Source organism: Petaurus breviceps, unplaced genomic scaffold (assembly GCF_028583685.1).
Source record: "Petaurus breviceps papuanus isolate PSGF00001 unplaced genomic scaffold, PetGlider_PUasm1.0 90842, whole genome shotgun sequence".
In the NCBI taxonomy this organism is placed as follows: Eukaryota; Metazoa; Chordata; class Mammalia; order Diprotodontia; family Petauridae; genus Petaurus; species Petaurus breviceps.
The window spans coordinates 20,780,998-20,805,687 of NW_027187358.1; the positions used below are offsets into that span (position 1 = coordinate 20,780,998).

At 36.0% G+C, this 24,690-nt stretch overlaps 1 protein-coding gene across 1 annotated transcript in view; it reads left to right on the top strand.

Moving 5' to 3' along the window:
* Window positions 1–24,690, top strand: part of EML6 (EMAP like 6) — a 323,061-nt gene that overhangs the window by 183,617 nt on the left and 114,754 nt on the right. The window contains exons 8-14 of the mRNA XM_069071721.1: window positions 8,771–8,972; window positions 12,576–12,713; window positions 14,494–14,750; window positions 16,952–17,164; window positions 20,378–20,545; window positions 21,560–21,666; window positions 24,041–24,159. Coding sequence (XP_068927822.1) covers window positions 8,771–8,972; window positions 12,576–12,713; window positions 14,494–14,750; window positions 16,952–17,164; window positions 20,378–20,545; window positions 21,560–21,666; window positions 24,041–24,159 — 1,204 coding nt within the window. The remainder of the gene's footprint in view (window positions 1–8,770; window positions 8,973–12,575; window positions 12,714–14,493; window positions 14,751–16,951; window positions 17,165–20,377; window positions 20,546–21,559; window positions 21,667–24,040; window positions 24,160–24,690) is intronic.

Below are 24,690 nucleotides of genomic sequence, written 5' to 3' on the forward strand. Positions count from 1 at the left end.
GAGAGAGAGAGAGAGAGAGAGAGAGAGAAAGAGAGAGAGAGAGAGAGCGAGAGAGAGAGAGAATAGGAGACTGATTTGGGAGTGGAGAGGAGAGATGGTATAATTGCTTTCTTCCAGCATATGAAGGGCAATTGTACCAAAAAGATGTTAGACTGTTCTATTTGGCTCCATAGGGCAAAACTGGGAACAGCAGGTAGAAACTACAAAGAGACCAATGACGTGTTGCCTACACTTTCAGATGAAGTCACTGTAGCATTTATTACTTTTGCTTAACTGTTTGACTTTTCTTTTTTTTTTACAAGAGACCTCTCATGAAATGTGAAGTCTATAAAAGTTTTTTTAACATAAAACCAAAATGAATTAATAAAACTTTTTTTAATGGGCTTTGAAATAAAGAAGAACTTCCTAACAATCAGATCTATGCCCAAAGTGAGCATTTGTTGTCTCAGGATATGGTGGGCTGCCCCTCACTGGAGGTCTTCAAGCAAAGATCAGATGACCCTTTGTTGATGCTATTATCAGAGAGACTGTTTTTGAAGGTCAGGTTGGAATAGATGAGCCCCCTGCCAACTGACTTTCTATGATCCTGTAATTTCTCAAAGCTACTCCCATCAGTTTATGGCATAATACTTCATTCATGTCAAGTGCTGTTCGATATAGAAATCAAATGGTTAATTTCATTAGCCTGAGTTCAGTATAAGAAAAGAAGGATGGTGTGTGGTAACATTTGTGGAATACGCCTTCTTACTCCCAACCCTTATTACTGTTGCAGAGGGTGCTGGGAGTATGGTATGCCTCAGACCCTGCTCTGAGTGGAAGGCAAGGATAGGGGGCTGAAAAGCATTTATTAAGACTTGAAGGATTTAGGAGCTTTCTACAAAAATAAATAAATAAAGGAAGTTGCTCTTTAGCACCATCTGCTGGCTAGCTCTAAATAGCACGGACCAGAACACATTTCCTGAAAAAGAAGTTGGCACGTGGGTTCATGTTAGCAAAGAAATATTTTCCAAGATATGTTGGCACCACATCATTTCAGTGAAGTGTTCTTAAAATGCCTTCAGTTTACACTGCTAAAATATAGGCGGCAGGATGGCGTTTCTAGTGAAATGAAGTTTAAAGTGAGAATCCTCCCTAGCCCAGCGTGCTGCCCTGACACCAAGATAATCCCCCAAATTCCATCTTCTGACTTATAATCAAAAAGGGATTATAAGAAATGAAAATGACCTTGATGAATGTCCCAAGAAATAAAGATTCAGCCCCCATAGAACAAGACACATGGGTTCATGTTGGCAATGAAATAGTTTCATGTTTTATGAAAATACTCAGATTATAAAACTGAACAGTCTGATTTTTTTCTTTTTTCCTCAATATTTGTATACTTCCAAATCAATTCCAAACAATACCTCATCATAGTATAATTTATCATAACAGATACAGGGAGAAGGCAGTCATTTTCCAAAGCAACTATTAGCTTTGCCACACGTCCTCGGAAAAATAGGATTTATATCTTCCTCATTTAATATCAGAATAGTTAAAAATCGATTCACACATATAAAGATGATGTTTTCCAAACCTCTTCAGAATATTAATGCTCACAGAATCTTCTCTAGATTATTTCTATCAGAGAGAGCCTCCTTTAAGACAGGCCAGGTCTGTCTTTCCTCTCCAAAGTTCACGCATGACTTCCTCTGGCATGCCCCTGGGCCAAATGTCTTCCCCCTTCCTTTTTTTTTCAGCTTCCTTGAGGTTCCTTCTGTTCCTTGAGGATTCTTAAGGCTAAGAATTGTTTTTCCTTCTACTTGTATTTGTATTCCCCAATGATTAGCACTGTTCTTGGCACATAATGAGTGCTTAATAAAAGCTAGCATTTATATAGTGCTTAAAGGTTTGCAAAGCACTTTACAATTGTTATCTCATTTGATCTTCACAACAACCATAAGTGCTATTATTGTCCCAATTTTACAGATGAGGAAACTGAGGCACTAAGTGATTTGTCCAGAGTTGTCCAACTAGTTAAGTGTCTGAAGCCAAATCTGAACTCAGGTCTTCCTCACTCTGAGCCTAGCATAATCTTACCTACTGCACCACCTAATTGCCTCTTGCATTTAGAAAGCTACCGCTTAGATTTCAGAGGGGACCATACTAAGGTATTAGAAGAATATAAGTAAATGTGCCAGCACATTAAAACATCTATAGTCCTAATTTGAAACGAATGATAGCAGGCATTCACTAACACCTGAATTAAGCACAGCATTGAATATTGGGTGCTAGAGATGCAAGGACAGAAACAAAACTGTCCCTGTCTGAGAAGAATTTTCATTCTTGGGGTGGCTAGGTGGCGCAGTGAATAGAGCATCAGCCCTGGAGTCAGGAGGACCTGAGCTCAAATCCGGCCTCAGACACTTGACACAATTACTAGCCATGTGACTTTGGATAAGTCACTTAACCCCAATTGCCATCCAAAAAAAGGCCAAAAAAAAAAAGAATTTTTATTCTTTGGGGGTTGAAATCTGATTTCTTGGGACACACATCAAGGTAATTTTGATTACTTATAATCACCTCTTGATTTTAAGTCAGAAGATGAAGAATTTTGTGGGTTGTCTTAGTATCTGGAAGTCTTAAACTGACCAGCATTAGAGCCAGGCAAAGAGGGAGATGACTGTGAGCATGTCAGCATGAATGCAAGTGGGTGGATGAGTGTCTCTGACTAAGGCAGGATAGGGTACATCCTGCTGATTAAGTTAAGTAGGCAATGCAAATGTAACAGTCCTCTGGAAACCTCCCCCTCTCCCCTCACCTCAATGATTACACCGGTTATTTGGCTCATCCACTTACTGTGACTAGGCTGGTTGGCCCACTGGGAGGGGATACTCTGGAATATTCTTTTGGGATCCTGAGTAGAACCAAAGGAATCTGTCTTTGCAGTCTGGAATAAATTTTGTAATCTGAACCTAGAATCCAACCCTAATGAAATTTGGACACTTGGGTGTAAAGAATCTCTGTTTGCCCCTAGATGACAAGGTGAGGTATTAGAAGTTATACATAGAGCAGCAGCTAGGTGGTTAAGAGGGAGGAAGAGAAGGAGGAGAAGGAAGAGGGAGAGGGAAGAAGAGGAGGGGGAAGAGGAGTGGTCATAAAGAGAATCACTCATACTGATAACAAAAGAAACTATTGAATATTTAAAATGGGGTTATATTGAGTACTTGAAATGTGCACATAGTTATATATGAATACATAGTACAAGTACATAGTTAATATAAAGGGAATATCATTAAGGAAATGCTATATGATTTTTGTTAATGCATAGATATAAATATGTATACACATGCATTATCAACACATTCTACCTACCTGAAAAGTCCTCTCTTTTGTCAATGTATAGGAGTCCTCCTTCAAAGACTAACTCTAGTCCAGTCTTCTCTCAGAAGCATTCCCTGCTTACCTGTTCCCAGCAATATCTTCCTTCACAGAACTCCTGCAGTCCATGACATTAGTTTAGCATCGACTATACTATATACTACTTTGATGTTATATCTTTATATGTGTGTAGATATATTATATGTATATTATATATAATATATGGGTATGTACAGTCTTCTGAATTAATACAGTGAAAAAGGCACTGGCTTTTTGTTTGAAAGATTTGTATTTGAATCCTGGGGCTCTCTATGACCTTGGGAAAATCACTTAAACTTTCTAGTTCTCACAAATGTCATATACAATTTAATTAACATTTATTATGTGCCAGGCACTGTGCTGAGTGCTGGGGATACAAATAAGAAAAAGAAACGTGGTCTCAAAGGGAAGACAATGCATCAAAGTAAGCTAGAAAGCAGGGTATGTGGGTAGCAAAGGGAAGGAACCAGAGAGTACCTGGTCTAGGAACATGATGCTCCCTGGAGTTCAAACCAATAAGAGATACTGATGGGAAGTAGAATTGGCTGGAAAGTTCACATGTCATCCCTCAAAAAAGGAAAGTTTTAGGGGGTGTTTAGTGCTCCACTATCCAGCCCTCTAGTCAGAGGTGAGAGGAGGCTAAGGGAGATGACCTGTTGAATATATACAAAAAAATAGATATAGATGTGGATATGGATATTGGTTGTAGATATAGATATACATATGGACATATAGATATAGATATGGATATAGTTATAGATATCAGATGAGGGGATTAGACTAGATAACCTCTGAGACCCCTTCCAGGTCCAGAGCTATGATCTTATGAGCCCATGTCTGAGACTAAAGGACTATGTCTTATATCTATTGGTCTTTCCAGAACTTTTCACAGTGCCCAGTAGATCCTACATACTCGATGAATGTTGATTTTTGTTTCTTGACTAGATGATGATACTGATGATGAAACATAATTAAACATCAATCAATAGTCTCACTTGGTTTGTTGGGATGCATATTCTTTACACTGAAAATTCTGAAGAACAGCGTATTACACTGACATTGTAACAAAATTTTGCAAAGAAATAGACACACAAATGCATTAAAATCGCTTCATAAATTGAGAATATACTTCCTGGCAGTGACTCCACATATATAAGATATACAAGCATTTCTGTCAATAAAATGGCATTAGATTACCTCTCTGGGAGGAGAAGGGAACAAATATTTGTTAAGCACCTTTTATGAACCAGGAACTGTGCTAAGTACTTTACAAATATTATCTCATTTGATCCTCAGACACTGCTTTGGGCATAGCTAAGCCTACTTGGATATCAAGTCCTGCAGACAGCCCTAAATCTTATGATACTTTGTACAAAGCAATATACGATCCTTTGAGAAGGATACAAAGATAAGAGTGGAAAGATCAATGGACTTGAAGACAGAAAAATACAGGTTCAAATCTTGACTTTGTTGTTATCTGGGTGATGTTGAGAAAGTCATGAATCTCGGTGTTTCTTTTTGGTTTTTCCAGTCCCTCCTCCTCTTAGGACTTTCTCAAGGCATCATTTCTCCTCTGTGTACACTCTCATCCCTTTCAAATCTTGAATCTTTAGTGAACCAATTCAACCATACACTATACTTCACTCTTGAATCTCTTACTCTCTTGTCCACATCTTACCAAATGCCAGCATTATACCCACCATGCATCTCCTTTCCTACTCCTGTGCTACTGAACTGAGCTGAAGGACATGCTGTATTTATTAACTGAATACGCCACAAATTTCTGTTATCCAACATCAACTGGACTCTCACTGCTGCAAAAAAATTGTTTTAGTCCTCCCTAATTGATTCCCTACTCCATTCTCTGCAGTGGCTCTTTTCTTTTCTCTCCATAAGCCTCCCACAGCATCCCCCACCATAGCCTCTCTTCTAAAGACCTCACCTCATGCTATATCAAGAAAACACACTCACTATTCCCTTTTCCCTCATCCCACAGTTCCTTGGCATCATCCCTAAGTATTTCCTCCTTAGTGCCTCTTCTCATTAAGGTCAAACCAGGTAGCCATGACTCAGTCTTTCCCATCTTCTCCAACAGATTCCCACCAATATCATCTCACTTCTTTCTCTCTCATCTTCATCAGCATCTTTTGGTTCCTTCCCTGCTCCTAATATGTATAAACATACTCCTTTCTCCTACTCTTAATCCCTCCACCAGATCCTATCATGTCTCTTAACTATCATCCTCTATCTCTCTTCTCTTTCTCAGACAAACTCTTTGGGAAAAAAAAAGAAAGCATCTATTCTTAGGTCCCAACTTCATAGATCACCTGAACTACTCTCTCCCAAGTTATCAGTGATCTCTCTTTTTTTTTTGCTTTGTTTTTTTGGAGGGGGTAGGGCAGAGCAATTGGGGTTAAGTGACTTGCCCCTGGTCACATGTCTCGTAAGTGTGTCAAGTGTCTGAGGCCGGATTTGAACTCAGGTCCTCCTGACTCCAGGGCCAGTGCTCTATTCATTGAGCCACCTACCCACACCTATCAGTGATCTCTTGTAGGTCAGGTCTAACAGCTTTAACTCAGTCCTTTGCAGCAGCATTTGACACTGCTGACCACTCTCCACTCCTGTTTATTCACTCCTGTCTAGGTTTTTCCTTCTCTTGATTTCTTTCTACCTATTCATTGGCTTTCTTTCAGTCCCTTTTGCTGGGTCATCATACATGTCATATGTACTGTGTGTGTGCCTCAAGATTCTGTCCTGGCTCTCTTGTCTTTTTGCTATATATTTTTTCATTTGGTGATTTTTATCAGCTCCCATGGGTTCAATTATAATTTGTATATTTGGACCTAGCTTTTCCTCTTAAGCTCATGCATCAGTCAACAAACACTGATTAAGCACTTACCAGGAGGTGTGCTAAGCATTAGAGATACAAAGAAAGGTAAAAACAGTCCCCTGACCTCAAGGAGGTCTAATCAAAAAAGACAACATGTAAATTACCAGAACTATACAGAACAACAGTAAGGTAATCTGAGGGGAAAAGCATCAGCTGATGGAGGGACCTCCTGCAAAAGGAGATTTGAGCTAAGTCTTGAGTCAAGACAGGGAAACTAAGAGGCAGAGGGTAGGGAGCAAACCATCATAGGCATGATAGATAGCCAGTGCAAAGGCACAGTATTATGTGTAAGGAACAGAAAGTAAGCCACTATCACTGGATTATAGAATGCATGTAGGGGATAAAGAGGAAGACAAATGGAAAGGTAGAAAGCGCCAGGTTGTGAAGAACTTTAAATGCCAAATAGAGGAGTTTATATTTGATCCTGGCAGTAATAGGAATTCATTTGGAATTTACTGAACAGAAGGGTGACATGGCCAGATCCGTACTTTAGAAAAATCACCATGGCAGATAAATGGAAGATGGCTTAGAGTAGGGACAGATTTAGGACAGGGAGTCCGATTAGAAGGTAATATCCAGGTAAGAGGTAATGAGGGCCGTAACTAGGCTGGTGCCTGTGGGAATAGAGAAAAAGGGAAATATACAAGAAGTGTAATGAAGAAATAAATGTTAAAATTTGGGAACAGTTTGGATATGGGGGGTGAGAAAAAGGAAAGCAGAGGATGAAACCAAATTTATGGAGCTGAGTAATGGTTTCTTCTCCAATACTCTGTGTGTGTGTGTGTGTGTTTGCGCGTGTGTATTGTATATTTCTATGCATACTTGTTATCTCCTTCTTTAGGGCATGGCTTTTGACTCCCTATCCCCAATGCTTAGCACAGTGACTACTATCCCATTTGAGGTGCTTAATACAGTAAATGCTTGCTGAAAGATCTCTAAAAGGGGGTAATAATGCTTACAGGGCCTACCTCACAAGGGTCATGGTGAACATCATACTTTGTAACTTTCAAGTGCTATATAACCTTGAGTTATTAGTATGCTTATGCTTATTGTTCCAGGGACTTTTATTCTACGAGGAGATAAATACAAATGAACTAACAAAATTTAAAGGGCAAAGGTCTGGAGAAGAGGCTGTAAAGCAGTAGATAGAGCACCTGACTTAAGAGTCATTCTGACTTTTCATTTACCATTCACTTAGCTATATGCTGATGGACAAGTCCCTTATTTAATTCCAATAAAATGCAATAATAAATGATAAAATGCACTGCTTCCTTCCTAGAAATGTTTCAAATAAATCACTTTGGAAACTATTAAGCCTCTACAAGAATGCTAGTGATCATGATTATTAGAGTTCAAAGGAAGGAGACTTCACTTTGGACTGGCCAAGTATTTGAGCCCAACTGGGAAGGTTAGGTATCACAGAATCTAAGAGTATGCAGGTACCTCAGAGGTCAGTAAGTTCGATCTGTACCTTCTACAGCACACCCAGCAAGGAGTCATTCAAGTCTTCACTTGAAGACCTCCAGATGTGGGGAGATCTTTACCTTTTGAGGTAACCCATTCCACTTTTGCATAGGTAGAATTTCAGTATGTGGCAATAGCAAGGGGAGAACATTGCAGGAATAGACAATGTCACAAGCAACAAGGGATTATGAGATTAGATCTCCAGAGCTCTAATTGCTTAAATTTCTGACATAGCCACATACTCATAAAAGGACTTCTGCTAATTTAGAACCAGAAGGATGCATTTGAACAATGGGTACATAGTACCCTTTAAAGCAAATTCTGCAGACATTGAGTCAGTGAACTATTCCTTGGTAGAATAAAATCCTCAGAGACAAATGTCTGATGATATTTTGCGACTGAAATTAGTATTTCATTTGCATATTTCTGGGACACAATGCATCTGTTTGCCCATCAAAATGATAATATGGTGCAATAAAATTCATTCTAAACCTGCCTGAAATGATAATAAGCTATGCTATAGTATCTCCAGTGTGTACCTTATTAAAAAAAATGCTAATATTCCAGTGTTGTAAATAATTCTTCATTTTCATAGAAAATCATAAGGAAATGACTTGAAAGAGCATTGAGTTTTTGTGAAGAGAGACGTCCCATTATCTTTGGTTAACCTGCAATTTATGATAGACTAATACATGTTGTAAAAACTTATAGCTATCTCAAGTCAGAAAAGAAACAGACACAAGTTTTTTGTAACAATAATAGATTAGTCATTAGAACAAGAAGAAAATATTTTCAAAAAAAGAAAATTCTTTTCAAAGTCAGGAAAATCTTTAAAAGTCTATCTAAATAGGATCCTCCCTCTAAAAGAATTTCAGGCCCTCCTATTCTCCCAGTCATGGCTCTGGACTGCTTATCCTCACTAGTGATTCTTGCTCAATATAGAATGTAATTTTAATGTTAGGCATATTTCATTTTGACTTACCTTTGCAACCAAGGTAAAACTATTTTCTTCTCCTGCAGGTTTGTCCATCCGTAGTGTTTGCTGGAAAGCAGATCGTCTTTTAGCAGGTACTCAGGACAGTGAAATATTTGAAGTGATAGTGAGAGAAAGAGATAAGCCGATGTTGATCATGCAAGGTCATTGTGAAGGGGAGCTCTGGGCCCTGGCTGTCCATCCCAAGAAACCTTTAGCTGTCACAGGCAGTGATGATCGATCTGTCCGGTAAGGCTGCTCCTGACTAACTCTCTCACCTTCTCAATTATACCCCATGGTCCCCTTTGATTCCCAGCTTCATTTCCTCCTATCTTTCATTTCCTTAAAAAGAAAAGCAAACTTAAATCTACAAATGCAGATACTAAGACTGTCAATTCAAAAATAATTACCTTTTTTTGGTTTCAGTGGCCTTTTTTTGAATATATCTCTTTGGATTTCACCCTTAAGTGAAGATTTATTCAGTTCAGTCATTTAAAACCAAGGGTGGGCACCAACCAGGTGATGTAGTAGAGTTGCAGACCTGGAATCAGGAAGACCTCAGTTCAAATCCTGACCCAGATCCTTACTAGTTGTGTGTCACTTGTTTGCTTCAGTTTCCTCATTTGTAAAAATGAGTTGGAGAAGGAAATGGCTCCAGTATCTCTGCCAAGAAAACCATGAATGGGGTCACAAAGAGTCTGACGTGACTAAAAACAACAAGACATAAAAATGTGCTGGTAAATGTGCCAGTAAACAAACAATTATCCAAAAAATTAATTAAGTTTAAATTGCTTTATTAATGTTTTCTACAGCATTTTCTTAAGTTTAGACAATCTACAAAAAAAAAATCAAGTCCTGACTTGTAGTTTCCAAGATGTAAATGCTCACACTGAAATTTCATACAATTTATAATTGTCTCTGCCAGTTCTAGGTCACTCCTGAAACCCTTTGGGTCAGATCTGATCCAAAGGAGACATATTGTAGGTTGCAATCCAGCTCCCTTTATTACTGATGTTATTGAGCTAATTCTCTGACATGCCATATTTTTCCCTTGAACTTTTGATATTCCATAATGTGTCTCACAGTAATTAATGGGCTCCAATTTTATCTCAGAGTAGAACCTTCTTTCTCATCCATCATCACTTAGAATTTTAATCTTACAAGTGTTCTTCAAAGCATTTATTTCTACTACTTAATTAACATGTATGACTTTGTACATTGTCCTACAATTGAGAGCAATATCAGATAGCATTTATATAGTGCTTTATGGTTCACAAATCATTTTACAAATATACCTCATTTGATCTTAGCAAGATCAATTGGGAGGTAGGCGCTGTTATTATCTCCGTTTTATAGATGAGGAAAATAAGGCAGACAGAGATTGACTGGCCTGGATGACATAGCTAATAAATGGCTGAGGTCAGGTTTGATTTTGGCTCCACCTCTCTCTCTCTCTTTCCACTGCCTTCTAGCTGCTAGTTCTTTTTTTTTTTTTTTAAGCAATTGGGGTTAAGTAACTTGCTCAAGGTTACATGGCCAGTTATTTCTGGGTGTGGTGCTGAGTATCTGAGCCTAGATTTGATCCCCAGGTCATCCTGACACTGGAGCCGGTGCTCTTACTTGCTGAGCCACCTGGCCGCCCCTATAACTGCTAGTTCTTAAATGAAAACATAGTCTATCTGATTAAGACTGAGAGTATTCTTGCAATGGATATCTTATGTTTTTAATACACAAAACATTATGAAAAATAATAATGTTTAACTCAGAGAGTCATGGTTTTCTGAAGAGTGAACAATTGGTATATTAAATCAGAACTGAGGGCAGTTATGATGTTTTTTTCAGCATTTTTTCCTAATCATTGATTGTGACCAGTGAAAAAAGTAAGAGAATCATTCTTTCTAGATTTTAAGTCTGAGATGAGATAATGTAAGTTAGGATTTGTGGTCACTGTCTCTTTTTTTTTTACCAGTTTGCATCTAATGTGAACTCTTGAAGGAACTAACAATATGCTCATTGAAACCATCTTCACAATCTCTACAGAACACCAAAGCCTATCAGTTCCTACAGTTAAAATAGAGAGTTAGTCCCTTCATTTTGTGGGTTAAAATATAAACTGAATGTCTGCTTTGTTTATGGTTCCCTTTCTCAACTTGTTTCCTTTCCCTTGTTTTTCTGTTTTTGCTTCATTCCTGGTTCATGCAGGCCCATCTAAAACAACAGTACCAGGGTACTTAAAGCATTGAAGTAAACCTTTGGGCTCAATTTGAGCCCAGCCCAAATTGCCTAAGATTATGAATTTTGAACAAGGGTAATAGAGATAACACCAAAATTTGTGAGAAATTTAACCAGCACAGACTTGATTAAGTACACAGCCAAAGGCCTATTAGTAAACCTGACTCCTGTGTTGTAATCAAGACACCCACAGTAATTTAGGATGGCAGAACACTTAAAGAAACTTTGATATAAGTGAGTTATTGTCCTTTCCTCTACATTGCATATGAATATACTGAAATATTCTACATATGTATTGGCTCTTCTTATTGATGGGAACTTGACTGATGTGTTTTTTAATGTCTTCCCCACCCCTCCCTCTAATCACTCTATCCTTTCCCATTGGTGATTTTTAAGGTATGCAATAAAAAGTTTTTCTCTCCTTATAGCCAATGTCTTTGTGCCTGAGTGTAATAGAAGGTTGTAGTGTAGACTGCTAATAACAGGTTAGGAGTCAAATGCCACTATATGTAAATTATATTTGTATGCTTAAATATTATATGCTCAATTCTTAGTTCCCAAATTATCCCAAGTACTCTAGAACTAAGTTCCTTCACTTGAGTTGATAATCCTGTGACTGTCACAGCTGAAAGCTATACATTAGCTGTATCTGCACCTTGAGCTTGGCCTCCATTGAATGGTAGCTTTGCTAATTTGCCAGTGTTGTATACCAACTCTTTTTGAATAGACCAATCAATGACTATCCAGCTGTTCACCAAGATTTTGTTGATAATTACAAGTATAGGACTTTCTACAGTCAGGCTTGAAACTATTTTTGTTAGGCATGTCATTATTCCCTTCAGTGACTTTCTTACATAAGCATGATTAAATTATGAACCATGCTCCCTCTCTTAAAAGTATTTTTTCTTTAGGGTGTTTTAAATAAGACCTATATGCATTTCAATCACATGTGTCTTATAAAATAAACAGAAAAATTTGCTGACTATCACTATGACTAATCTAAATCCAAATGTTAACCTTCTACTCTTTGTACTTTTGTTCCTTTAAGTCATAGATTCTCACCGTGAACTTTTAAATTTCTTTATACCATATTGACAACTACATTTCAATAATTGATTCCACTTGTAATCCTATGCATATAATCTTATGCACTGAAAAATATGCTAAGAAGGGGTCTATAGGCCTCATCAGACTACCAAAGGGGTCCATGACACAAAAACATTTCAGAATCTCTATTTTAAGTATTGCATTCAATACTTGATTACAAATAGATCTTTTAATTGAATAAATAATTTTGTATTTCCAAATAGAAATAAAAAAATATTATACATAGTATATGTGACTTATTTATACTGGTATCTCAAATTGTTTGTCAATGTCTAACAAAAAAGATTTTTCAAGTGGTGAAAATGACATGTAGAAATCTTGAGGGATATTCCCCATCACACTGACTTACAGAAAGAAAGGAAGGAAACTGATGGGAGAACTATATTGCAGAAAGCAGGAATGAAGTTACATGGTGTGAATGTAATTTAGATAAAGTTTCCAGCTTTTGGTAGGTCAATAATTTTAGAAATTTGGTACTGAGAAAGGATGAGTTGATATTGCCCTTGTGCTTAGACTGTGGAGCCTTGCTGATCACGCCTTGATTGCCCGCTGTAATATGGAAGAAGCAGTACGCAGTGTATCGTTCAGCCCAGATGGATCTCAGTTAGCACTGGGAATGAAAGACGGGTCCTTTATCGTCCTCCGAGTCAGGTACATTTAAGAATCAATAATGTTGCTTTTTTTTAAAAATTGAGATTTTTCTTCGTGGTACCTATGTGTAAGTGCCTACATTTTCAAAGTACAAATGTATGTGGATAGAACAGTATGCTAAAGCCAAGAGCAAGCCCAAAACTCCATTAGGAAAGGATTTCATTTATTCGTTCAATAAACATTTATTTAGTACCTACTATGTGCCATGCACCATACTAAGCACTGGGGGCTACAAAGAGAGGCAAAAGATAGTTCCTGTCTTCCAGGAGCTTACAATCTAGTGGGAGAGACAACACGCAAATAAATATATACAAAGAAAGCTATATACAGGTTAAACAGGAAATAATTACATGAGAGAAAGTATGACTTTCTGGAGAAGGTAGGATTTTATTTGGGACTTAAAGGAAGTCCAGGGAGGTCAGTAGTTGAGAAAAGGAGGGAGAGTATTTCAGGCATTGAGGACAACTAGAGAGAATATGCCTGGAATTGAGAGATGGAATGTTACATTCGGGAACAGCCAGGGGGAGTTTAGATACAGAAACAATGTAGCTGACTTGGGGGTTAAATGTGAGTTAAATTTTATTTTTAATCGTTTTTGGATGAAAAGATTCCATCTATTCATGTTGAAGACTGAATCTTTTGGATCTTGTTCTTTTTCTGTTATTTGCATTTACTAGCTGTTAAGTTACCACTTCATGTTATTGTACACATAGACAATTCTATAAAGCAAAATCCTCCATCACTTCCCACACCCCACACTGTCTAAATGTATCTTGGAACATTTTATTGCATTAAATTCTCATTATGCATTACAATTAACTTACTATTGAATTGGTATTCAACATTCCCCTTCTCTGATTCATGATGTGTGAAAGAATTGCGGGGCTAATTAACCAGAATTTTCTATTTGATGGATTTTCTAAGCAAATATATTTCAAAATATCCACTTTGATAGCAATTAATTATGATCAAAATGAATAATGACACTTGTAGAAAACTAGTCAGTTGAAGAAAATATTTGGCATTTTGTATATGCAGGTCTTTTTAGCTTTAATGAGTTTTTGTCTGACTCAAGGGACACCTGTCAATCATAATATGTTTAATATGGAAGAAAACAGCAATGTTGAAGTTTTGAGTGAGATAGGAACTTACTAAAATCTGGTCAGAGTATAGAATTAATTCAAATAATTCAATATCTATATTATAACAATGATTTTCTTACATATTGATTAAATGTTTATAAGATTATCACATCAAAATAATTCAACATTTAAAAAAGCAATTTCCTTCTTTGGGAGGAGGTTCTTATTTTATATTTTATGTATTTTTTAAAAACAGTAGTGCTGTGCCATCCAGTTTACACAATGCTATCTGCATAGTCATAGAGTTTTAAAAGGCAGATTATTTTTGTGTCTATTGTCTACTGGTATTTTTCTCTTACCTGTGGAATTTTTTCAAATCAGATAATTCTGCAAAGTCAAAATAAATTTTCCTTTTATAAATGAATAATTTTAGGGAAAAGCATTATACAGTTGAACATTAAAACAAAATGCTTTAATATTCACTGACTTAAAATGTGATCACTGGTTTAAAGTCTTTATTCTTAGTTTTTTTAAGTTAGAAATTTTCAAGAAAGTTCTTCAATACCTTTCCTCAAAGTCCTTACATTTCTAAAAACTTCTTTCCCATTCAAAGATATTTTCTCTGCCATGTGGATGTTTTAAAAAAATATATTTGGGTTTGCCAACATATAAGATTAATTATTTCCTTACTGTTACAGAGATATGACAGAAGTGGTTCATATCAAAGACCGAAAGGAAGTAATTCATGAAATGAAATTTTCTCCAGATGGTTCTTATCTTGCAGTAGGGTCCAATGATGGCCCAGTGGATATCTATGCTGTCGCTCAACGATATAAAAAAATTGGAGAATGTAACAAATCTTTTAGTTTTATTACTCACATTGACTGGTCTATGGATAGTAAATACTTACAAACCAATGATGGTGCAGGAGAGCGGTTATTCTACAAGATGCCATGTAAGTAATGCCAGAAATGATTATACAACCACTTCTTATCTATTAAAAAGTTGATGACCCATGTTGCAAGTTCCCATGCCCTTTGTTCCCATGCCCTCTTCCTCTCTTCTGTTACTTACCTTTTTGATCGTTTCATTACTCATTAGCATCTCCTCCAAAATATGGATAAGATAAATAAAACCAGTTAGTTTTACTTTGTCATCCTCTCTCACAAATAGTTAGGAAGTAGCAATACAGTAGGAAATTAGCTCAAGCTTTTAAATCATCTGTGGTTTTTAATTACTGTAAATTTAATTACTATAAATCATTGAGAATTTTACTATGGTATAAATAATCAATTTCATGGAGCAATATTGTTTTAAGAACAACTTTGAGTGACTAACGTCATTTTGACTATTATAAATACACAAATTAGGAATAAAAGACATGAAGAAAGACATAGAGAAAGAACTGAAATAGATATGTGTATAGAATAATTATACATATAAGTATAATTTTATTTATATGTATTATATATATATACACACCTATTTGTGTCTAATGGTAACCATCTCTAAGTGAGGGAGGGAGAGGGAAGAAAAAAAGGGAAAAAAGAAATTTGCATGATTGCTATTGGATATTTGGAGGGAATAGCAAGGTGTACATAATAGGATTGCAATTTCATGTGCAATCATCTTTTTTATTGTACTGTGTTAAGGAAATGCTTCTTTTGTTCCATGACTTGTAAGCAAAATATATTTTTTTAATAGCAGCAACTTGCATGGATAAAAGCAATTTACGTTAATCTATCATCCATGTTCCCCACAGAAAGCCTTAGAGATTGTGAAAGGACTTTTGCCATTTTACTGATGAGGGAGCAAATGCTCAGGAAAGTTAAGTGACTTGCCTTTGGTTACATAGCTATTTGGTGAGGGAGCAGAGTTACCGATTTTTTGCTCATCTTAATGAGGACTCCTGCCAATGCAGGGTCTTCTAGGGGAAATGACTAACTGGTTTCACTAATATGGAATAGCCTCAGGTCAATATAGAACCACCTAGCTGATCTCATTTGCAGCCTGCCTTTGGCTTTTATTTCTATGTATGTTCTTCACGATCAGAAGCTTTTTAAAAATATAATTATTTGTTGAAATGAATCAGCTGGAAGAGTATCCTTGGGAGGAAGAGGGTGTGTTATACCAGAACCAGAATGTGGCATGGGGCTTAAAGAGGTACATATATAGTTAATATTTAATTGCTTCATATTAAATCATGTATAAATGGGAGATATAAGAGCTTTCCTTGAGCGATGTTTAAATTTAAGGGAAGAAATTTATTTCAAAGAACTCATTTGTATGAGTCTAAATCTTAACTTAGGGTAATTTCTTGATTATCTAAATTACCTTAGTCTGTTAATCACTTCCTGAAATTCTGATACTTAGGTAGCATGAAAAAGCTAATAATTGCTGAAATTATATGGATATATATTTGTGTGTATATATGTATGATCTATGTGTATATATGTGTATACATGTATATACACATATATGTATATGCAGAGAGAGAGAGAGAAAGTTTCGTGACAACCATGTGAGGTGGTTATGACAATTTTATACCCATTTTACAGAAGAGAAAATTGAAGCTCATAGAGGTTAAGTGATCTGATCTCGGTCACAAAATTAGTAGGTAACAGAAGCAGGAGTTGAACCAAGGGCCTCCTGACTTCAAGTCACACCCTCAAATCATCATATCATACTGCCACTTAAATAAACTTAATTTATTTTTTTAAAAGTTGTATATTTTTTCTAACTATAATTATAAAGATGCATAATTCAACAAAATTGGCTTCATTATTATGGCTAATTGTTTTATCATCTATTTTTGAGTGATAGTGCTAATTAGACTTGGACATTTAATTTTATGACAAATGTCTACTTTCCTTATCTAGAATACACATTCATCAATCAATCAAACAATGGATACGCATTTATTAATTGTCAGACCCTGTGCTAAGTGCTGGATTGATGCTTATGGGTGCTTTCTTCTGTAACAGAAAAAAAAAAAACTTCATACACATATAAAGGAATTGGATTCCTACATTTTCTTGATTTCTGAAATAGAAAAGCTTTCAAACCCTAGCTCTTAAGAGACAAAAATATACATTAATGGGATCAAAAGTAAGACTTTTTATTGAAATAATTAACTAGTGTCTTCATTCTTTTCAGCTGGAAAACACTTAACAAGTAAAGAGGAAATCAAAGGGATTCATTGGACAGCCTGGACCTGTGTGATTGGGCCTGAAGTGAGTGGAATTTGGCCCAAATATAATGACATTACTGATATCAATTCAGTAGATGCTAATTACAACAGTTCAGTGCTAGTCACTGGAGATGACTTTGGACTGGTTAAATTATTTAAATTTCCTTGTCTAAAGAAAGGTAAGAAATTATTATTTTTCATCCAAGGAGGCAAAACCTAATATTTTGTTGACTTTTTACAGTGTCATACAGATAATGTCTATGCATGACAACTAAGACGTTCTCTTCTTGGGACCAGTTCATGAGAACTACTGATCTTCTTTCTAATATTTATCCTTTAAAATCACAAAAATGAAATCTGTTGTATATATGACCTATGCCTACTGAATGAACACTCATTCACTGCTCAACATATCTGAAAATGTTCTTAATGGCTCTGCAAATAAAAATACAAGGATTCAATCAATTCAATTCAAAAACAAGTGACAAGAGTTGTCACTGACCATTTTATGACCATTTAAAAGACTAATTTAAATTTTCACTTTATGAAATAAATCTCTTTTATTTCTGTCATAAATACCCCTCTCATTACAAAATGTCTTTAGGCCATTCTGCTCATTATCTTAGAAAGAGAGACACAATGCAAAGAGCATTGGATTTAGGGTTGGAGGATCTGGGTTCTGCCATTTATTGCCTGTGTGCCTCTGGACAAATCATTTCTCTTTTTGGCCCTTGCTTGCCTCATCTATCAAATGAAATGGTTGGAATATATGACCTCTGAGGGCCCTAGTAACTCTAATGATACTGTGTTCTGTGCTCTGCAGTTCAGAGACACAAGTCCTAAGAACATATGGGGATAATTATAATCTTTGAGCCATAAAGTGGACTTGAGTCACACCTAGGAGTTCTTAAGGGGATACACAGAAGTCCACAAGAGGGCAGACTTAGAGAAAGGAACAGAGCCTATAAAAGCTAAGTTACAATAGCCGCAAGCAAACACTGAACTAGAAATGTTTGAATGCCAGGCAGTTTTCAAACCCCTCTTACATTACAAGTAAATACATGCAAAGTATCTTACTAAAGCCTAGAAATTATGCTGTGGTTCTACTATTTGATACATTTGATTGAATCAATACTAGAGCCAAGGCTATACGAAGCATGGATCCATGACCAGTAAGGGTCCAGATTCAGTGTTTTGGTCTCCAGCAAGAGATCAAGGCCATATTACTCTGTTTTAGACACATGTAGGTTTTTATATAGATTTGCCAAATAAATGCCTCAATTCTCTGTTTTGAGTGGATAAACAATCTCCACGGTCATTAGTATTCCTTAAATATGACTTAAGAGAATTTTCAGCTAAGTGCCTAAAATCTTATTTTAGGAGAATTAATCACCACTGGCTGAGTAATCTTTCACATGACTTTTTTTTTTTTTAAGTTGACCAAGGAATAAGAATGAGAAGTGTAATCACAAATACATTTTCCATTAAGTTTTTGCAACCAGATATTTTTAAAACTGTTTAAAGAAACCCCCAACAACCTTATATTAAAGTACTGCTTACTTATTATGAATAATAAAACTGCCACTGTGGCTAATTGACAAAATAGACATCAATTTAACTAGGATTAAGACGGAAGAAAAACTTTAACATAACTGAAAAAAAATTGACCGAACTCCAAATTTCATCTGATAGGCTAGATCTTACTAGATGAGTAAATTAGGTTCAGAATATAAGTCAGGCAGCTTGGGAACTTCTTAACTCCTTAAAATTCACTAAGTACCTTTCAACACATTGATAGACTTATAATTAAATGTCACTGAAACTGTGGGAAGAATTAACAGACACTTTCCGAAATGTCCAACTTGCTGACAAGAACAGATGTACACAATTACAGTCTTAGAGTTGGTAGGTACCTCAGGGACCATTGAATCCAACACACATCTGAACAATAACCTCGCTACAAAATACCCAACAAGCGGTCCTCCAGCCTTTGCTTGAAGTCCTCCAATGAGGAGGAACCTCGTATTTCCCAAAAGAGCCTTTTCCACTTTGGAATTGTTCTAGTTATTAGATGTTTTTCCTTACATCAAGTCTAAACTACCTCTTCGACTTGCTACCTGTGATGAAATAGAATTGGTCTAATCTCTCTTCCATGTGACAGTCCTTCAAATACTTGAAAATAACTATTCTATCCACTGTTAGTCTTCTCTGGGCTATACATTCACAATTCATTTCTTCAATTAGTTCTTCCACAGCAGGATATCCAGGACCTTCCTTCCTTGAACCTTCAGTTATCAATGTCCTTCCAGAACTGTGGCACAGACAGCTAGACATTGTTCTAGGTTTAGCCTGACCAGGGCAAAGTAGGATGGCACTATCATATCTTTGGTTCTGAACCCATTGCTTTTCTTAATGAAGCATTAACTTTGGGGACAACCATATGGCACTGTTGATTCACATTGAGCTTTTTGTCCACTAAAAGCCCCAGATCTTTTTCAACAGGTGCTTCTCCATCTTGTACATATGAAGTTGATTTTTTTAACCCAAGTGTAAGAGTTTACATTTATCCTCACTGAGTTTATCTTATTATAATCAGCCCAGTACTCTAATATGTCAAGATCTTTTTTGATCCTGACTGCCCTCCAACGTGTCAGCTATCTTCTCTAGCTTGGTATCATCGGCAAACCTGAAATCCTTACCAAGGAATACAAAGGCAAAACATGAAACAGTTACTTTTCTGTAGGGAGCCTACATTACCCTAGAGGCAACACAAGCATCTCACATAAATGATTATGATCATCATTAATGTTATTACATAGATTTACTGTGTAAGTTCTCTAGTTATCTATGACCAGTGTCATTGTCAATAATTTCCTCCCATAATCAATTCTGCTTTGTGCCTTTAAAACAGCGCAGAGACAAGTGCACGTCCATATATTATTCCATTAAAAGTAGACACCTTTCCAAGGTAACATAGAGCCATCAATGAGTTCTTCTTTGGTTCCAGCCATTCACCCCTGTTGTCAAACCATGTAACTGACTAGCTCATCTGTCTCCATCTTTTCCACAAAAATACCATGAATGATTGCCAAGTGCTTTGCTGAAATCTAGCTTCTTCATCAGACAGGATTTCACCTACTTCTGTATTCTTTCTCTTTCATAAATCCATATTCTTTGTTGAATAAAATCAATATCATTATTTTGCCTGCTGGATAGAACTTATTAAACTACTCATTCTTTGGTATTAATTTGAACATCAGTTATATGCTTGACAGTATTACTTTCAAATATATGTAACGATTTTGTTCCTCCAAGTGAGAAATAGTTATCATTTAATTTGATCAATGAACTTATAATTTATGTAACTATGTTTTTCCATATGTCTGTTTCAGGAGCTAAATTTAGGAAGTATGTTGGTCATTCAGCTCATGTAACGAATGTTCGTTGGTCACATGATTTCCAGTGGGTATTGAGTACAGGAGGTGCTGATCATTCGGTTTTTCAGTGGAGGTTTATTCCAGAAGGTGTGACCAATGGTATCCTTGATTCAGCACCCTTAGGTAAATTTGTCATTTAAAAAAATATTTCTTTTATCTCACTGTTTTTTAAGCTGTAACATTTGTACAATAAGTAAAGAGTAATCAATGAACATTTATCAATAAATATTATAATTATTCAACTCCTACAGTATTTATGCCAACCTGAAGAATAGAAAACAAGAAATAAACAAGAAGACAGACATCTAGCTTGAGATTGATGATTATAAATCAATGAGCTATTTCCATTATTTTAAAAATCTCACTTTAATGCCATATCCAAGCTACAAGTACTAGGGAGTCATGAAGAATTTCCTTTCTGAAGGGAATGTCACTGCCAGGAATAACCACCAAGCACTATGTGTCCAATTAGCCTTAGAACTAGTGTAATTTATGGTGATGATAATATGAATATTTGATGGATTTGATGACTAGCAAAGCACTGGTTGCAATCTGATTTATGCATCTTTATTTATGTTTGTTGTGATATCACCAAGACAGATGGGTTATAAAACTGAAAAAAAGTGACAAAATGTTCTTTTGGAAGCTATTCTGTGGTAGCTTAGGCCACAAGCCATTGCTGGCACTAGGTTAGGTATTTAAACAGAAGAATAAAGAGTGTTACTTCATGAACTACAAAGTTGGATTACCCCACCATGCTTGTTTCCATCTACTTTGACTTGAAATTTTTACATTTTTCCAGAGCCAAGTCATTTTCCAGCCATCAGGAGGAGCCTGTGGCCTCTGCAGTCTCTAGCTCATAGTCATAAGTGAATTTGCCTACTCTGATTTTGGGTAGTGATTCAAAGCTGCTGAAATAAAATTGGTACTACAGAACAGTGAAATGAAAACTTAACAATATGTTAAAGTAAGCCATGTTTAAAGATTTTATTTGAAATAACAGTCTTTTTTTTTTTTAGTCTACTAGCTTTTTTTCCCCCTCAACAGAGAATTTTATTACAGTGTTTTTAAAATTCCATTTAACTTTTTTTAAGTTTGGAGATGCAATTAGACAATTAGCATTATTTGTTTTTGCAGAGGGTGGCAATGATTCATACAGTGAAGAATCAGATTCGGATTTATCAGATGTGCCAGAGTTGGACTCGGATATTGAACAAGAAGCTCAAATCAACTATGAGCGCCAGGTCAGTCAGGATGGTGGTAGGTGATTGGTGCTGGTTTTGACTCAGTTGCAAAAAGGTGCCTGGCCTTTACACTTAGGATCATTAGGAAAGAAGTTAAGAAAAGAGGGGTGGCCAGGTGGCTCAGCAAGTAAGAGCACCGGCTCCAGTGTTGGGATGACCTGGGGATCAAATCCGGGCTCAGATATTTAGCACCACACCCAAAAATAACTGGCTGTGTAACCTTGAGCAAGTTACTTAACCCCGATTGCTTAAAGAAAAAAAGTTAAGAAAAGTTGTCTATTATTTTCATTTTAAGAATGTTTTGTTATATCACGTAATTCACTAAAGTCAAAGTAGAAGTGGGAGCAGAGATTTCAAGGATTAGCCCATCACTCCTGGGTCTTTCTAGATCGACTTTGTTATATTTATTTAGAAAAAAAAAAACAAACCCCACACTTTTCTATTCCCTATGTTTATTAGGTTTAAAAACAACAGCCAAACATCATTTTTATATGACATTCTTTTCAAGCATGTTCATTTGTAGTTTGTATTATAACCTATAATCCTGACCTGTCTTAACTGATTCCTATCATCTTTTCATTAGAGTGAAATCCTAGACACGGTATAGATGATCTCTACAGTCAGAAATTATTTCTAACAGATATATTATATAATTGTTTAATGTGAAAAAAAGAACGGAGAGAAAACATAGAGCCCAGAGGAAACTTTAACATTATTTAAATGTTGAGTATTTTGATAACAATAGGGTCTCTTTTTATTTTTTTTTCTTTGAGGAAGCACAGTAAGTAGAGTACTGGGTCTGGAACCAGGAAGATCTGAATTCAAATACTGCCTCAAGCATTTATCAGCTGTGGTAACCCTGGGCAAACCATTTAACCTCTGTCTCAGTTTCCTAAACTATAAAAGGATTTGAGTAAAAGATACATAAAATTAGTGTAGAAAAAAATGCATTGTATTTGTATATTTCTATATCTATATCAGGCTTTCATTTCTAAGACACTTGACAATATTTCACAAATGTATTCAAAATTACTGAGTGTCTAGAGATTATCATCCCTATTTTGTTGTTTTTCAGTTATTTTTCAGTCCAACTCTTCATGACTCCTTTGGGGGTTTTCTTGGCAAAGATACTGGAGTGGTTTGCCATTCCTTTTCTAGCTCATTTAGCAGATGAGGAAACTGAGACAAACAGGGTTAAGTGACTTGCCCAGAGTCACACAGCAAGTAAGTGGATGAGGCCAGGTTTGAACTCAAGAAGTTGAGTCTTCCTGACTCCATACCCAGCACTCTATCCACTGCACCACTAACTGCCCTATTTTACCAGTCAGAATTTTAGACTCAGCAAGGTTAAGTGAGTCCATCAAATAATGAGTGGGAGAGCCAGAAGCATCTAAATTCCTGATTCCAATCCAGTATTCTGAACTAGATTTAGAAGTTCAGAAGAATAAAGCACAAAATGTATATGAGCACATATCTAGTATAGTTTGATTGTGATGAGTTGACAGAAACAAAAGAAATTTAAATGTGTGATTTGCTCCAAACTTTCCTGACTCAGCTTACTGACTCTGGATTTGGCAAAAGAATGACTAGCCTGGTGATTTTTTTTTTAAGATCATGATCAAATCCTGAGTGATATCAGCAGTCTATTTATGCTTCTTCTTTCTTTTAATGACAAAATATAATTAAATCAAAACATCCTATCATACAGATTAGAAACAAATTTATTTGATAACATTTTATCATCAATTTAAATAAAATGTCATCTTGCTTTCACTTCAGTACACATCCAATAAGCAATAAATAAATGGCATGAAATTGACCTTTAGGCAGTATACAGAATGTGGGCAAAGGCTAAGCTAAGTAGGTCTAATTGTATAACTCAAATATTGACCTTTTAGAACATATTAGGATAAAAAAATGAAGATAATTACAATGTGAAATTCTGAGGACTCCATTCTTTAGATTCATGAGTTTCAAAAATAGGGCATTTAAATTAAAACTATTGAGAGTTTCCTTGGAAATTCTTTTTTAATATTACAATAAAACAATTGTCTTTATATCCCTTTACCTGTTAATTTTCATTACTGTTTTTTTTAATTTGCTAGTAATTAAATTCAGTTCTTTTCTATGCAAGTTACCATTAGCAAAGTACATAATAAAATGTATATGAGAAAAAAGAATAAAACTTTAAATCTAGTAGTTTGAGAGTCATCCAGTGCTAAGGATTACATCTTGGCAGATACCTATCCCTTATATCATTTCAGTAAATATGGTTTTGAAGAAATTAAAGATTTCCTGATAATGATAAAGAGAAACCATTCTTTATAAATCCGGATAAATGAGTTTTAATTAAAAGTTTCCATTCTTCCTTAAGGTTTACAAAGAAGATCTACCTCAGCTGAAACAACAAAGTAAAGAGAAAAACCATTCTGTGCCCTTCCTTAAAAGAGAAAAGGCTCCAGAGGACAGCTTGAAGCTACAGTTCATTCATGGGTATGGCGCCACCACTGTGATTTCCTTCATCTCTTTTCTGTTTTCTTCCCCCCATTTTTTATTTCTTTACTTGTATCCACTCAAGGCATCAATGTATGCACTGCCAACCTCATGTAATAAACATCCTCATCTGTGGTAGAGTAATGCACAAGCATCTTCCTGACTCTTAAAAATGGTGGTTTTGACCATTATGTGACTACATGTCTCCTGTTCATACCTTTGATATGAATCTCAGACTATGAAGGTGTGTCCAGTTGCTTCAGCCCAATTTTAGGATGCCTACCCAAGGTATGATGAAATAATTTCTCAGATTCAGAAATCACTTTGCCTTGTTAAATGTGATCATCTATGGATTTCCCATATTTCAGTTATATTTTTTCTTCTAGGGGAAAGTTACCTCCTCGTAACCCCCAGTACTTCCATTTGCTCTCTGCCTCTATTATATCTGTACCCTTCATGGCAGTGTTTGTTAAGCATACTCAACATCAGGGCAACTATTTCTTCCCTGGATTGCCAGACAGTAGCCTATCT